We start from the raw sequence: 17075 nt of genomic DNA on the forward strand, positions 1-17075 counted from the left end.
TTTTGGTATATATTTTAATTAGTGTGGTTGATATGAGTGCATTGGGATTCACCATTATTAAGGAGTATAAACTAATCAAAATAAGCTAAATTTATAAAATTTTGTACTTGGTATATATTCATGGCCACACTGCAAAAAAACTGTTAGAATATACATGAAATAAAGTAAATGAAGAGACAGCTTTGTACGAAATCCGTTCTCACGACTGCATGTTACGCACTGTTAAAAACGAGCTTTTTGGTAGATTATAGAATTTAATTATTTGACATTTAATTATACTTGGACTGAATCTTTTTTTTTATTGGAGGGAACTTGTAGCCGCTATTATTCAGATACGTACAAGGTAAATTCCACAGCCGCACGCAATAGCTTGCAAATTATGTGGACCAAAATAAACCGCACATAAGCGACATTGAATCTTGTTATCAACAAACCAAAAACTCCTGTAAAAGTGGATAAAAAACTGAACTAATTTATTTCGACTGTTCCTAAACCTATGTTGTGGCTGTATTTTCAGAGTCATGTTGATGCAAGCCCTATAAATGAGTATATGTTCTCATGAATTTTCAGGGTGAACGATAATGAGTATTTGTTGTCATAAATTTTCGGGGTGAGTGAGTGAGACAACAGAGGATAATATTGTTGATGCAAGAGCTGTATGGCTGATTATGTGAGTTGGGTTTTCGTTTTGGGCCTGAAGAAAGAAACAAAGTGGTACTCCTGAATTAGGTAGTACTCTTTTTAATTTGTGAAATGGGATAACCAGCAAAACTTGTTGGCCCGATAGGGTCGTTAACCAACTAGAACCGAACTGTCCACACAGTAGAAAAGTATAAATGTGGTTTTGGACAATGAAGTTTCAGCCCAATTATTTACCCACAAAAAAGAAAGTTGCAGCCCAATGCTTTACCCAGAACAGCATTTTAATTTAATATATTGTAAAAATCGGAAATCGGTATCAATCACGAATTAGTTGAAAAATAGAAGATTTTCTTTTCTCAGAGGAATTTATAAGATTAATTGAATGGATTAATTAGAGTAAAAATTGAATATATATATTAAAAATATAATAATATTTAATTATAATAACATCTATGTATATAGTGGGCTAGGTAGCCACGTTAATAAAACATAATACGACATAATACATAATACTTGTATTCCTGTGTAAAGAAACCGAATAGGTGAAGGAAAATAAATTAACAAAACCGATTACGAGGAGGAAACGGTAATCTGACCCCCGCGCATATAAATAGCAATCTCTGGGCACATAAACACACACAAAATCAAAGTATTGCAAAATAAAACACACATTCGAAAATATGGGTGTAGGTATTAAAGCTACCAAGAAAACAAATTTCAAGAAAACAAACAACAAGAAAAATATATTTGATTCCATTCCTGCTGAATTGATCATTGATATTGTTGCTCGCGTTGCAGCATCTTCTTCCCGTGACTTGTTCAAGGCCAAGTTGAGGTATTTTTAAATTTTCTGTCCACAATAGAATCACTAAATATATATATTTATGTTAGTGCATGCTTGTTAAATCATTTATTTGTGTTGTTGCAGCTGCGAAACTCTTCATAAATTTGCGGATGATAAGTACATTATTCAACGTGCTTCACTTGACAAGTTCCCCGTAGTTCCATGGACATTGAACGATCACAAACAAGCAATTTTCTCCGATCGTTGCGCCGATTCTGAAAATCCCGAAGCTCTCTGCAGGCGTGGAATTGTAAGTATAAATTTCAGCGTTTATTTTGGTTTGCTTAATTTTAACACAACAAATTGAATATATTTAATGACTGGCCTTGATTTATGTATACATGCTTAAGGGTTTTGTTTTATAATTTTAGGTACGATATTTCGAGAAGATGGAGATGAACTCTGGGATTGAGTGTTTGTTGAAGGCTGCAAAATCTGGACACCTTGAAGCAATGTATGTGTTAGGTCTTATCATGATCTTACACGGAGAAGAAACTAAAGAACAGGGAATGAAGATTATTATCGACATGAAAAACCTACAGACAAAAAGAAAAAATATTCAAAAGATTCGAGAAAGTTTCTCAACAACACTTGGATCAATATGGGTGAAGAATACCATGGTGGTCGGACAAGCAATGCCAACATGTTGCACAAGGCAAGATCATGCAAAGTCAATAGGGTTGAATAAGCTTGCCGACTTAGAATGTGCGGCATGCTCTTGTGATCAAGAAATAGTTCATCTCTGGGAAATTTTGCCCAAATCTATCTAGTTAGCTATTTTTTCAGGCTGTTAATGTAGATCTTGATTGGATTGTAACGCAATGAAAGTTTTCTAAAGCTTTGCTACAGTTGGATTGTAATGCAATGAATGTTTACTAAAGTTCACTACAGTTCCAATAGATTATATTGGGTATATTGGTCATACTTGATTCTACTTCTTCAAGCCATAACAAGGGTTCTAAGCAGTCAATTTTGCCAATGTCTCACTAGTCACATTGGATAACTTCAAAATTTTATGCAAGTGCTAAAAGATGTTCATCAATAATACTCATCTCAAATATGAAGTTTGTTTTTTCCCTAAAAATAATTCAAGATTTTTTTTCCTGATATAAAAGTTAAACTTGATATTTTTTGGAGTTTGTTTCCTCCAAATACAATAATATTTAAACCTAAGAAAAGTTTTAAATAACTTGCATGTTGAACTGTTTAAGTAGTTGCCATATTTCTTCTTTTTATTTTTATTTAAATGTTTTGTTTGGTTTATTATATTTCAATAAAAACAGCCGTATCTTGAATGTTATAAGTATAACTCCTTACATACTATGTACTTATTATTCTCTTTTTAACTTAAATTTCTACTTTTCCTGACAGAAAAATAATTAAATGAACCCTTTTAATCTTAAAAGTTATAAATATATATTACTTCAGCAGGTGGTAAAAAGACAAAACAACTATTGTTCAATATTCAATAATATTTTAAGTAATGAATTTAGCAGAGCAAAATCATTAGTAACATCATTTACAACATATAGTAACCCTTAAATGTTGAAAACTTCCCAACTCGACTCAAGTACACATGGTTTCATAATTTCATTCCCATTTACAAATGCTTTCATCTGTAGGCACTCATCTACTTAAGTATCCGGCAAGCATCACTATCTTTTTACTCTTTGACCCTCTGCACCAAGGGTAAGAAACCAAGCATAACACACTCACATATAGCACCTTCACGATAGGCATGGGAAATATCTTTCCCCATACAATATTTCAAACAGACAACCATCCCACCTTGCCTAATACAGGATGGTTATACGCTCCACAACTATATCAATTCTAGGGTAGTTTCAGTATATATCGATTTCCCAATCAGTTGAATAATATTCGAAATGTAATACACAAAGGGAACATACATAGGCTGTTCTATTCAATTACTGTTGGTTAACCATTACAAAAACTAAAGTTACTTGCAATACTTTGGTCATTTTTTTTTTGGGGGGGGGGGGGGGGCGTTGTCACTAGCCCACGATTTTGAGTTTGTTGAATTATTAGCTAAAGCAATCATCAACATAAAGCTCACCATGGTCAAATACAAGTTTTTTTTAGACAGCCAAAAGCATAAAAGAACATAAAGATATATGTATATATACAGATGCTACATCCGCTAATTGGTGGAAGCCAGTCAAAGGGCCCACACCAATAGTTTGAGATTCACGAGTTACCTCACAGTTGAGAAAACAGTGATCCATTTCAGCAGCTGGTCTACACATGCACACTTACCAAGTCCATCTTTTTAACTATTTCAATTAGAGTCCCATGAATACCCAAAAAACCAAGTTAAAATTCCAGGAGTAACATTTTGGTGAACATGTGTTAAAAAAATAGCCTAAAAACAGACCAGAACAGAGTTGAAACAAAAAAGTTATACCTACCTCATCACTTTCTTCTTTAGTAATTAATTGATGATAGGAGATTAGTCTCAACAAAGCTGTGAGAACAAAAAAAATTCCACCCATGAAAGATATAATTCAGCACACAATATCATCAAACACAACAAATAATAGACATGTCTACCTCTTCCGATTTCATTGTTCGGACATCATTAAGCAACAGAATTCAGTAATATAACTGGACAGGATTTCAAGGTGACCTTCTGCGACTACGCCTGCTGGGTGAACGCGACCTGCTCCTATTACGCTCTCGGTATCTATCTCTACTTCCCTCTCTTCCATTTCTACTACTGCTGTACTTTGAATCCAACCCTCTCCCCCCTTCACGGCTTCCCCTACCATTTCTCTCGCGAGACCTTTCATGATCTTGGTCTCGATACCTATCCCGCTCTCTGTCTCTATCACGATTGCGGTCCCTGTCTCTGTCACCTGAAACACTTCTTCTACGTCTACTCTCGACTTCCTTTTCCCTCTGTTTTCTTCTTTCTTCTGCTTCCTTCTCCCTTGCTAACCTTTCCTGTTCTCTTGCTTTCTCCTTAGTTTCCTGCTTATTCATTTTTTTGGTCACTCTCAGCCAGAAAAACTAAACAACAAATACAAAGAAGTAAGGAGAGAGAACATCAAAGGTGACGGGCTAATTCAGAATATTACCTTGAACTCAGCTAGGAAATCACGCACCATTCCGTAACCGATATGCTGCTTTCCAGTGACGTGAGACTGAGTTCTCTCAATTACATCATTTGCTACTAGGAAAGAGCCACAAGTTTCACAGAGGGCCATCTTTTTCTCCTGAGCAAGCATTAAAACTTTGTCATTCTGGGGCTGCAGTGTCAAGGCTGTCTTCTCTGCATTAAGCAAATCCACCTGTGAAGCATCAAATGCAATCATAGATTAAGCTTTATCTTTCCAACACCACAAGAGTCATAATCATTACTTCAACAAATAAAAATGCTACTCACCTTTCTCATTAGTGCTTCAGCTTCATCAACCTTGCCTGCTTCACCGAGGGACTCCACTTGCTCTAGCAGGTTCTTTATTTTTTCCTCCAACACTGATAACTGCTCAGATTTTTCAATTGGAACTGGAGGTGGAGGGGGAACTTCAACATCTTGATCAAGACGTTCTCTCCCGCGCCTGACTCTTCTGTCCAAGTCCATTACCTAGAACATAAAAATATATGAAGATAGACATCCAAACAGATAATGGACTACGGACCACTGAGTTCTTTAAATAGAAAAATGAACTCACCAATTTCTCACAGAAATGGGCCAGGTCTGCTTCAAACTTTGGCACGAATGAATCATGTCTTGGGGAACTCTCAAAACTAAATAAATCATCAATAAATTAAATTTGATAAAAAATAGAAGAGAAATCTTCTTCTTTTTTAACAAAAGTCAATTAATTCAATTAATATGCACATCCCTATGCTCCAGCTACGGTCTGAACCCTTTTTACCAAGAACGGAGGGGGTGTCCGCTAGGCTAGGCATTGCAGGTAAGGGAAATAAGCTATGCTATGCCATAAACTGACATTTAAGTAAGTAATAGGCATTACAGCACTTTAGAATATTTCAACACATTCAAATCTGTACTTTAGAGCCTCTGCAATTATCAATCAGGCACACCTGAACATAGATGTCAATGGCTTTATATATACTATAGAATTGTTAGATAATTTAAGCATCACTAAATAAACTTATTCTAAATTTATGCAGATTACTGAAAATAACAAATGATAGTGACTTCTCTCTTGAGTAGCCAGATATTTTGTTATCATGTAAATTGGAAAGGTGTTAAAAATAATAAGTTAATAGCAATTTAAAGCAGGAAGTCATATTCATATTTCACATGGACAACCATATGTCATAACATATGTTTTCAGATGAAAGAACCTACCCAGGAAATTATACAAAAATTTGAAAAGCATCATAAAGCTGAATTTCATACCAATTTTTTTTTTGTCGATACAGTTCATAATTTACACCCAGAACAAATTAAAAAAAAATTAAACTCAAAATGTAAATGAAAAGGCATGCAACCTAGCACTAAGAGCTGCTATTATCTGGACAAACATGTACTTCAATTTACTTGATACATTTAACTTTCATCACGCAAAGTCTAATCACTCTCACAACAAATTTCGAGATATTATGAGACAAGTACAAGTACAGTGCTAAAATGAACTTGTATTACTTTTTATACATTGTCTTTTCCACCATATAAACTTGTAACATAAATTTCAAATCATCAATACAATTTTAATACTGTGATGATTAAGAAGGTTTGGATGCTTGGAGCAGATAGGTGAGTGCTTAAAAACTAAGTATTATAGCATGTGAAAGTTGAAACAGTCTAACAAGAGCCACTACATAGAGCAGAAAATGCCAGGTAAGGTAGCAATCACACACCAATGTTTATATTAATCGGCCATTCTAATATGGATTCTGTTAGATTAAAATTTCTATAGAAGATGGAATCACAACTATTATTTGCAAACAAATTCTCTGCCTAAGTTGCCAAAAGATGGGTTTTAGGTCTTTGATAGGCAACGCATATGTGCAATTTGTCATGGTAGTATGAGTGAAGGGCCTACTAAAGAACCTCTACCTATAGGCTAGTAAATGATATTTGTTTTCTATGTATGCATCTATTCAAAAAAGCTATAGATTGGTTACCTCAAGTAAAAAACCTGCAACTGCCAGAAGCCCAAATCTTATTAGCATACCATGCATGTTACTCATTTTTAGGGTCCACCCTACACATTTGCAAATCAGTAATTCACTAACAAGGGGAACTTTTGATAGTAGCCAATACATTTCCTTTTATTAACTATTAAATCCTGGTAAGTGAATTCAATACATATTTTATTAACAACATAAACAAATACATAGATCAATTATCACACAGGGATGTCACTATAGATGTTCCAAGCTGAATGCATAACAACATGCTCCTTATTTTACTGTAAAACCTTTTCCGAGAAGTCCTAATATGATCAAAAACCTTTACATCAAACCAACAGAGACATCAAATAAAACAGATCTATAATGGACATCCGTGTTTACCTTTCTTTCAGTTTCGGGTCATGAATTTTTGGGCATTGTCCTGCGGTCAAAATAATGAAACATGTTAGAGGGATACAATTTCAAAAAGTTGCAACTTTGGCAGTATTTAATATTAGCCGCCTTTAAATAACAAAAAGTTATCTACCAGTCTGATTTCTTAATAAAAATGTGGATCACCAATGGGATAATAATATAGCAAATAATATAAAATTTTAATATAGGACAGTAGACCAACCTAGATCGCTCCTTGTGTTGACAAACAAATCATGAGGACAAAATCGAACCATATAAAAGCCACACACATCCTTGTCATCCCAAGTGGTTTCCTTGTAACCCTTTCTCTCTTCTTCAGTTAGATTGCGAGCTAATCCAACAGAAAATTTGAATTAAAAAGAGCACACAAGCAAATATTATGAAGATTTAAAGCCAAAAGAGCATGGAGGAAAGAATATAAGAAGAAGTATAGTAATTAAGATTAAGATCAGGAAAACAGTAAACTAATTCATCGGTGTATTGCCGTCAAAAAAGGAGAGGAAAATATATATATACGGTGACGAAAAAAGTGAAAAATGGAAAACTTCGGAGCAGCCCCGCGCTATTATATTCCAATTATTAAGTAAGACTATAGTTAACTTGGACAACAGAACTACAGCTTTCCGTCCAACGGAACTACAGGTTTACATCCAACAGAACTACAGAGTACGTCCACGAATTTCAAAATATATGAGTACGGACACAGATGTTTCACTAAAGTTATTTAAATAAGGCCGAAAAAGAAAAAGTTGTACCACAGTTCCAGAATCCGAAAAAACAGTCCAAATTATATAGTATCATATACACATTTCCCAAATACACAATAGAAGCAGATTAAATATGAAGGGCATTCGCATTTGGAGAACGCAGACTTCCAATCAGTCCAAATTATATATATTCAAATACACATATCCCACCACATACACTCAATAGAAGCAAATTAAATATGAAGGGAATCCGAATTTGTGGAAGGCAGACTTCCAATCAGTCAAAGTTATATTGATTCAGATACACATCTTCCAAATACACTCAAACAGAAGAAAATTGAATACAAAGGGAATCCGCATTTGGGGAATGCAGACTTTTAATTATCTTCTCTTCAAAAGATACGCATAACAAAAACCCCACCGCCAAAATTGGGGCATTAAATTACCATTTTGAACCTAACTCTAATTTTTAACTTGACTACGTTAAATTGAATGACGAATAACATCCAATCTGAAATATCGAAGTAAAGAGACGATAAATCAGACAAAACCACAACTCGTATAAACGATTCACAATCTATCTATTATAACTATAATACCTAAACTTAAAACGCAAAAACACCTTTCAATTACAGCTTTACACAACAACCTACACACACATATGTACAGGGATAATACGGGGAAGCGTAAACTAAAATATAAAAATGAAATTCAATTCATCACACAGTTGGAATTACAATTTGTTGAATTAAAAAGTGATTAGATACAGAATAGATGACAAAACTAATTAAGAGAGAGAGAGGGAGGGAGGGAGGGAGGGAGAGAGAGATAGAGAGAGAGAATACCAGCACCCATGAGTTCATCTAGCAGGGCTCGTTGAGCATCCATCGCTGCTTAAGAGATCCAGAGAGAGAGAGAGGTGTGCCAATTTCGTGTATGTAGGTTCAGGCGTTGGTTCTAGGGTTTTTCAGCACCAAAAAATATCCGATATATTATATAATAATTTAGGATTTAGGATAACTGGCGATTTTTGGTAGCGAGGGCATTTTCGACATATATGGTATAATAATCATATTTTATTATTATTATTATTATTATTATTATTATTATTTTTATTTTTATTTTTATTTTTATTATCAAAGATAATAAAATTTCATGTTATTATCGTCTATTGTGAGGGGGGTTTTTATAGCAATTTTTTCTTGTTTTTATTATTCTTAATTTTTTAAATAAGTTCCCAATTTATTTAAATTTTGTTTAGTCTCTTTGTGAGAGTTTTTTTTTTTTTTTGGTTTTTATGTTGTTTATAATGTTTGGAGTTACAGATTAACGGAATTTTTGTTGATTAAGTGAAAAGGTTTTCATAGTTATGTATTTATGGCCGATTACTAAAAATAATAGATGGAAAATTACGTACATATTTATTCAAAAAATCGTTTGGTTGCTTATCCAAGAATAAATAATTCAATAACATTATAATTATGTGTTTGTTCAATTTCAATTATATGTGTGGATGGCATATAACTTTTCATTATTTAATTATTATTTTTTTTAAAAAGAACTATGTTATATAGTTAGTTATGCTATGTTTAATAATATTTAATGAAATACTAAAAAATAATGATAACTTATATAATATAACTAGGGACTTTGGGCCGCGCTATGCATGCTTATTATCCGATATTTTAGAAACGTAAAAAATAAATAACCGTCCTTCTAATTATATTATTAGATAACAAAAAACATATAGATGCACCATATTCCTTCTTATAAATGAAAAGAATCGCAATACTGTATTATGAAATGATCACCCATTTAATAACGAACAATTAAAAAGCATATGGATGCACCAAACAAACATGATCGTGATATGAAAATAAAACTACATGAACTATTACTTGGTAAAACACTTGAATAAATATTCGAGGATTTTCTTCTCCAAAAAGTTTTGAGCGTTAAGCAAAATGTGTACTGTAACAGCCCACACTTCCGGACTATTAGTTCTAAATCGAAAACTAAAAAATAAAATATATTATTACTCGATAATTCTAATAGATCACGAAATTCAAAGCAGCGGTCAAACTCAATAATCAAAATCATAAAAATAGAGACGCAGCTCCACAAATCCGATAATAATTGTCTAACAGATAATTAAATTTATTCTCTAAAAACAAAATCTTTATTCTAATTCAAATAGCACAAAACGAAGCAGCACAGATCTCCTCATAGTTCTCATTCCTTAATTTTAATATGCTCCAAATTCCGAACCTGAAATGTTAAAAGGGGTGAGCTACACAGCTCAGCAAGTACAAATTGACTATCTCTTAAACAGAAAAACAATGGGTGTTTTAATAAAATGATTTTTCTCAAACAATAATAATTTTGTAAAACAATTTGTTAAGTAGATCCAACCCAAGTTTTATATTTTAAAATTCAGAATTTAAAACAGAACAGAGCAGATTTTATAACAGATCAGAACAAAATAAAATAGAACAAAACGATAATTCTAATAAATACCACAGTCTTGATCTACGGCCACACTTTGCCAGTAGCCGGCATCTAATTCTTATTCTTATTCTTTATACCACACTTTGACTGTAACAGCCCACACTTCCGGACTATTAGTTCTAAATCGAAAACTAAAAATAAAATATATTATTACTCGATAATTCTAATAGATCACGAAATTCAAAGCAGCGGTCAAACTCAATAATCAAAATCATAAAAATAGAGACGCAGCTCCACAAATCCGATAATAATTGTCTAACAGATAATTAAATTTATTCTCTAAAAACAAAATCTTTATTCTAATTCAAATAGCACAAAACGAAGCAGCACAGATCTCCTCATAGTTCTCATTCCTTAATTTTAATATGCTCCAAATTCCGAACCTGAAATGTTAAAAGGGGTGAGCTACACAGCTCAGCAAGTACAAATTGACTATCTCTTAAACAGAAAAACAATGGGTGTTTTAATAAAATGATTTTTCTCAAACAATAATAATTTTGTAAAACAATTTGTTAAGTAGATCCAACCCAAGTTTTATATTTTAAAATTCAGAATTTAAAACAGAACAGAGCAGATTTTATAACAGATCAGAACAAAATAAAATAGAACAAAACGATAATTCTAATAAATACCACAGTCTTGATCTACGGCCACACTTTGCCAGTAGCCGGCATCTAATTCTTATTCTTATTCTTTATACCACACTTTGCCAGTGGTCGGCATCTAAAGTTCAATAATTACGCGCCCTTAATAGGTATCTAAAGTTGCACACTTGTGCGCCTACTAAGGGTATCTAAGGCTAGTTCCGGAACTATAGCGTAAATTACGAACGGGTTCGAAAACGTAGAGACTGGGTTCTAAAATTCACAAATACTTATATCTTATAATTTCGAAATCAAAATTCTTATATCTTATACGAAATTAAAAACAGAACTGAAATATATTTTCCGAAAAATAAAAGTAAGTCAAAAGTACTTACCTCAAAGCCTGACCAGATCTGAATTTACTCTTTTTGACCCTCTAAACGATATTTTCTTGAAAAACACGAAACACGAAATCTGAAGATAACGAAAAGACCTTTCTGAAAAGTCCAGAATCACTGAATTCTGACTTACGATGAATTTTCTACGAATTTTACAAGACAGCTGATTTTTGCTGAGAAAGTCCTACGAATTTTAATGATAAAAACAAGGAATACGAATATGGTGTATTTATAACGATACAAAACCCTATATCTCAACTAGGAAATAATAATATTTCCTCCTAAAGATTTACAACCTCTCCAAGTAAATTCCATAAATAAAATATTTGATATACACAATTACCTAAACTAAAAAAATTTCGATTTTCTAAATTATTCTTACACTTATTTCCACAAATAACAAATCTTTTCTTAACTCAAATAACTTGCACAAAAATATTTCCCGAATATTCTAATTTAAAAATATTTATCTAAACGAATTATTATCTAAAATCTAATAAATAAATTAAAAATAAAATCAAGGATTTTACATTCTTCCCTCCTTAAAAGAATTTGGTCCCCAAATTCACAAGAATGAAATTAAATTAAACAAGTCATTTAAGAAAAGAAATCATACCTTAATTGCGATAGTTTTCATTTCCTGTGAGCTGGAACACACGCCCCTTGCCCATCTTGTTATCTGCTTCCTTCCTTGGTGGCGGTGGCGGGTTGTGCGGACAATTCGAAATCTTGTGTCCTACTTCTCCGCAATGGAAACAAGCACCAGTATTCCAACGGCAGACTTTGTCGGGATGATTCTTGCCGCACCTCGAACACCTTTCTCGATCACCTTGACCCCCGATGTTATCGTACACGTGTGGCTTCTTGAGTGGTCCCTCTTGAAAAGATTGCCCACTAGTTTGAGTGAACCGCCTCTTATTCCAACTGCCAGACGCCTTTTCAGATTCTGCCAAGCCCCTTTCGATCACTAACGCCTTGTTGAGGACAGCCTCGTACGTCTGAAGTTCAAACGACGCCACTGAATTCCTGATGTCACTTCGAAGTCCCTCCTCTAATCTTCGTGCTCGACTGCTCTCATCTGCTACTAGGGTCGACGCGTACTTCGCAAGCTTTGCAAATTCTGCTTCGTATTCAATGACGGTTCTTCCACCTTGTTGAAGTCGAATGAAGTCCCTCTCTTTCTGCAGACGAACTGTTCTCGGAAAGTACTTGTCCTCTAAAGCCTTCTTGAACTTTGCCCAAGTGTACGGTTCATGATTTTCTTCAAGATTTGTCGTCTCATTCTTTCTCTTTTCCATAAGCCACCAGTCGTAAGCGCTTCCTTGCAATTGGTACACAGCTAAGGTCACCTTTTGTCCCTCATTGCTCCCCAGAAGTCCGAAAGCTTTTTCCATCTCTTGGATCCACATCTCAACGATAGCCGGGTCTGTAGCTCCATCAAAAGTTGGCGGGTTCAAACGCTTGAATTGAGAGACGATGTTGGGCTTCGGTTGCTGATTCACAAGTACAGCTAGAGTTTCAGCCAGCTGGTCAAAGACGTTTCCTCCTTCATCATTATTGCCCTGATTTTCATTGTTGTTCTGATTTTCTCCATCCATCTTTACTAGAACACACAAAACAAATTCTAAACTTATAGTCAATAATCAAAAAAACACAAAAGTCAAACATATCAAATAATCACACAAATAAATGCCCTAAATCCAAAATAATTTTCTAAGACCTATACGATAGTCTAAAGGATCGCATCCTAGGGAATGTACTAGTCCCATACCTAATACACTCCGAAGGACAGCCTGCTCTTGATACCAACTGTAACAGCCCGCACTTCCGGACTATTAGTTCTAAATCGAAAACTAAAAAATAAAATATATTATTACTCGATAATTCTAATAGATCACGAAATTCAAAGCAGCGGTCAAACTCAATAATCAAAATCATAAAAATAGAGACGCAGCTCCACAAATCCGATAATAATTGTCTAACAGATAATTAAATTTATTCTCTAAAAACAAAATCTTTATTCTAATTCAAATAGCACAAAACGAAGCAGCACAGATCTCCTCATAGTTCTCATTCCTTAATTTTAATATGCTCCAAATTCCGAACCTGAAATGTTAAAAGGGGTGAGCTACACAGCTCAGCAAGTACAAATTGACTATCTCTTAAACAGAAAAACAATGGGTGTTTTAATAAAATGATTTTTCTCAAACAATAATAATTTTGTAAAACAATTTGTTAAGTAGATCCAACCCAAGTTTTATATTTTAAAATTCAGAATTTAAAACAGAACAGAGCAGATTTTATAACAGATCAGAACAAAATAAAATAGAACAAAACGATAATTCTAATAAATACCACAGTCTTGATCTACGGCCACACTTTGCCAGTAGCCGGCATCTAATTCTTATTCTTATTCTTTATACCACACTTTGCCAGTGGTCGGCATCTAAAGTTCAATAATTACGCGCCCTTAATAGGTATCTAAAGTTGCACACTTGTGCGCCTACTAAGGGTATCTAAGGCTAGTTCCGGAACTATAGCGTAAATTACGAACGGGTTCGAAAACGTAGAGACTGGGTTCTAAAATTCACAAATACTTATATCTTATAATTTCGAAATCAAAATTCTTATATCTTATACGAAATTAAAAACAGAACTGAAATATATTTTCCGAAAAATAAAAGTAAGTCAAAAGTACTTACCTCAAAGCCTGACCAGATCTGAATTTACTCTTTTTGACCCTCTAAACGATATTTTCTTGAAAAACACGAAACACGAAATCTGAAGATAACGAAAAGACCTTTCTGAAAAGTCCAGAATCACTGAATTCTGACTTACGATGAATTTTCTACGAATTTTACAAGACAGCTGATTTTTGCTGAGAAAGTCCTACGAATTTTAATGATAAAAACAAGGAATACGAATATGGTGTATTTATAACGATACAAAACCCTATATCTCAACTAGGAAATAATAATATTTCCTCCTAAAGATTTACAACCTCTCCAAGTAAATTCCATAAATAAAATATTTGATATACACAATTACCTAAACTAAAAAAATTTCGATTTTCTAAATTATTCTTACACTTATTTCCACAAATAACAAATCTTTTCTTAACTCAAATAACTTGCACAAAAATATTTCCCGAATATTCTAATTTAAAAATATTTATCTAAACGAATTATTATCTAAAATCTAATAAATAAATTAAAAATAAAATCAAGGATTTTACATGTACTAAGATTTTTTAATGGTTATATGTGTTCTTAAGGATCATAAGAAGAGACCTCAGTAACAATCGAATTTTTTTGTTAAGTGGTATAACATTTACAATACCTCGTTTATCTTGCCCAAAAGGTATAGGTACTCGCAAAAATGTTGCATATGAATAAACAACAATAATTTGATATACTCTCTTTACTATGCAGAGTTTGAAGGTCCCATAGTTTGATGTCCAATGATGCAGAAGAGCATGTGTGTGTTTAAGTAGAGGACCAACAACTGACTAATATAATTTAATTCGGTAGAGTAATGAGAAAGTACAGCGTGAAGAATTAACTATCATGGATTAGTGCCTGGCAGAATGACGTTTGAATCCTCAGATTTTAACTTAATGGTGTATAATGATTTGGCATTAATTAGGTGCCTCAAACTTCGACTGACAGGCTGCAAGCGCTGGATTTAAGATGATTTTTTTAAGTTCAATCGATCTAATTATATACTCCCTCGGTCCACCCAATTGTTATCGTTCCTGAGAGAGTGTGCGACACACTTTTGAAGATAAATAGAAAGTACAGTTCTATAACTTAAAAAAAAAAATCTTTTTTATGAATAAAAATAGAATGTTTATACTTTTATTCATATTTTTAAAAAAAAACGTTATAAAATTGTACTTTCTATTCATCTTTAAACGATGACAATTGAAAGGGACGGAGGAAGTAGTAGATTTTACTCGATAGTGCCTTACGACGCTGCCTCGCATTTCATTATAACAATATTATTATATGTAAACATCTTTATTATGTTTTTTTTAAAAAAGCAATGGTATCATTATCATTGTTGTTACAACAATTCCAATAACCCTTTAAAAATAAAAAAATAATATTTTTAACTTTCTGATGAAGTAAAAGTATTAAATACTACAACAATCTCTTTTCAACTTTTTAATAATCTTAAAAACAATGTTCCTAAATATAGGGATTTGATTTAGTTATATATTTATTTATTGAAATAAGAGTCAAAATTCGTAACAGAATTTTATTTTCACATATTTGTAAGTTTATCAACATATCTATATGTTATAAATTTATGGATAACACATTTTTAAGGTTCAATATTCATATTTAGGTTCAGATAAAAAAATTCACTTTAATTTGACCGGTAAATTATCCATTTTCAAGATTTGTATCCATATTTCGGTTATTAAAAAGATCCATAAACTTATTTTAACCGATCCTGTAATATAGAACACATCTTCAATTATAGAAATTTTGGATTGCAATTTCAATATGATCATATAATTTATACTATTCGACTCCTACTTCTGATATGTGCTTGAGTTTAACTATCAAAATAAAATGATTTATACTAATCTCATTAATATAAATTTGAATGACTTTTTAAATTTTGATATAAATTATCCTATAACATATATAATATATACACCAAAATATCTAACTAATCAAATTTAATTATTACTGTATATATAAATACAACATGTTTTATATAATAAAATCAATACTCTGAATTATATTATTCAATTATGAATAAAATTATTTAATTTGTTATTGTCATAATTAAAAAATATCCGTGTGCATCGCACGAGCTATAAAATTCGTACCAGAGTATAATTTTCAGAAATTTTCCACTTTACTCTATCTTATTATATAATATATGTTATTCGACGGCGCCTCACGGTACCGTCTCACATAATAATACATATTGTTATAAAAATATTATCATATACAAACATCTTTATTATGATTATATAAATATGAAATATAGGAAAATTATTATTATTTTAAATTTTACAAAATTATTAATTATTTTCTCTAACAAAAAATAGGTTGTTACAACAATCACAAATAACCCCGTAAAAAAATAATGTTATTACATTTTTAATGAAACAACCCTATAATAAAATTTAATGTTATTACAAATTTGATGAAATAAAATTATAAAATACTGCACCAATCTTTTTTTCATTCTTTAATAATCTTAATAATAATATTTTTTAATTATATGTAGTTGAATATTTCTTAATTATATGTGATTTATAGAGTTATTTAATTTGTTTTCAAATAAGAGTCGAAAATTCGTAACAAAATTTTATTTTCACAAATTCATAAGTTTAATATATATATATAATAATAATAATAATAAAATTACTTGACGGTGCCTGTGATCTCGCATTTCATTATACAAATTGTATCGTACAAAAACAACTTTATTACGATTATGAAAATATATTAAAGTCTTCACTATTTAAATTTAGGTAGGGAGGTGTCTTAATAAAAATATATAATTTAATAATCAATAATTTTTTTTAGTTGTTAATTAACAAACTTAAACTATCATTTATAATACTAACATATATTATTTTTGTAAGAAAATCACTATAATCTTTACAATTTTTATTAATAATATAAATATTTTAAGATTATAAATTTTATACTTCTTTATCGATGAATTATTTCTTAACCGTGATGATTTTAATCTTAAAACATGGAATATATAACTTGACAAAACTCAAAGTTGAATCACAGTAAATTGTTATTTACTTGGTAACAATACAAAGTTGGACACTCCATTAATATAATAAATGACTTATATTTTATTAACTCCA

At 32.0% G+C, this 17075-nt stretch overlaps 3 protein-coding genes across 6 annotated transcripts; 1 reads left to right on the plus strand and 2 right to left on the minus strand.

Annotated features, from left to right (window-relative positions):
- The first annotated feature begins 1322 nt into the window (after nucleotides 1-1322).
- Nucleotides 1323-2549, plus strand: LOC141697261 (putative F-box protein At1g67623). Its single transcript, XM_074501551.1, has 3 exons — nucleotides 1323-1477; nucleotides 1571-1736; nucleotides 1858-2549. The coding sequence occupies exons 1-3, from the start codon at nucleotides 1323-1325 to the stop codon at nucleotides 2254-2256; spliced, it is 720 nt and encodes a 239-aa protein (XP_074357652.1). The 3' UTR covers nucleotides 2257-2549.
- On the minus strand, nucleotides 1702-8738 carry LOC141708146 (uncharacterized). 4 transcript variants are annotated; one of them, XR_012569410.1, is made up of 10 exons: nucleotides 8583-8738; nucleotides 7233-7361; nucleotides 6998-7037; nucleotides 5182-5257; nucleotides 4893-5093; nucleotides 4585-4797; nucleotides 4058-4477; nucleotides 3916-3971; nucleotides 3706-3780; nucleotides 1702-1720 (listed from the first exon to the last, which is right to left on the minus strand). XR_012569410.1 is itself a non-coding variant. In XM_074511625.1 (7 exons), the coding sequence occupies exons 1-7, from the start codon at nucleotides 8623-8625 to the stop codon at nucleotides 4124-4126; spliced, it is 1056 nt and encodes a 351-aa protein (XP_074367726.1). In that variant the 5' UTR covers nucleotides 8626-8738; the 3' UTR covers nucleotides 3892-4123. The 4 variants fall into 4 exon arrangements, 1 of the variants encoding a protein (XP_074367726.1); XR_012569409.1 differs by lacking the exon at nucleotides 1702-1720 and having other exon boundaries at nucleotides 3018-3780; XR_012569411.1 differs by lacking the exons at nucleotides 1702-1720; nucleotides 3706-3780 and having other exon boundaries at nucleotides 3892-3971.
- Nucleotides 8739-11844: 3106 nt separating this feature from the next.
- Nucleotides 11845-12825, minus strand: LOC141697271 (uncharacterized). Its single transcript, XM_074501562.1, has one exon. It carries the CDS (start codon nucleotides 12823-12825, stop codon nucleotides 11845-11847), a length of 981 nt encoding a protein of 326 aa, XP_074357663.1.
- Nucleotides 12826-17075: the final 4250 nt, after the last annotated feature.

This window comes from Apium graveolens, chromosome 2 (genome assembly GCF_009905375.1).
Source record: "Apium graveolens cultivar Ventura chromosome 2, ASM990537v1, whole genome shotgun sequence".
NCBI classification, from domain to species: Eukaryota; Viridiplantae; Streptophyta; class Magnoliopsida; order Apiales; family Apiaceae; genus Apium; species Apium graveolens.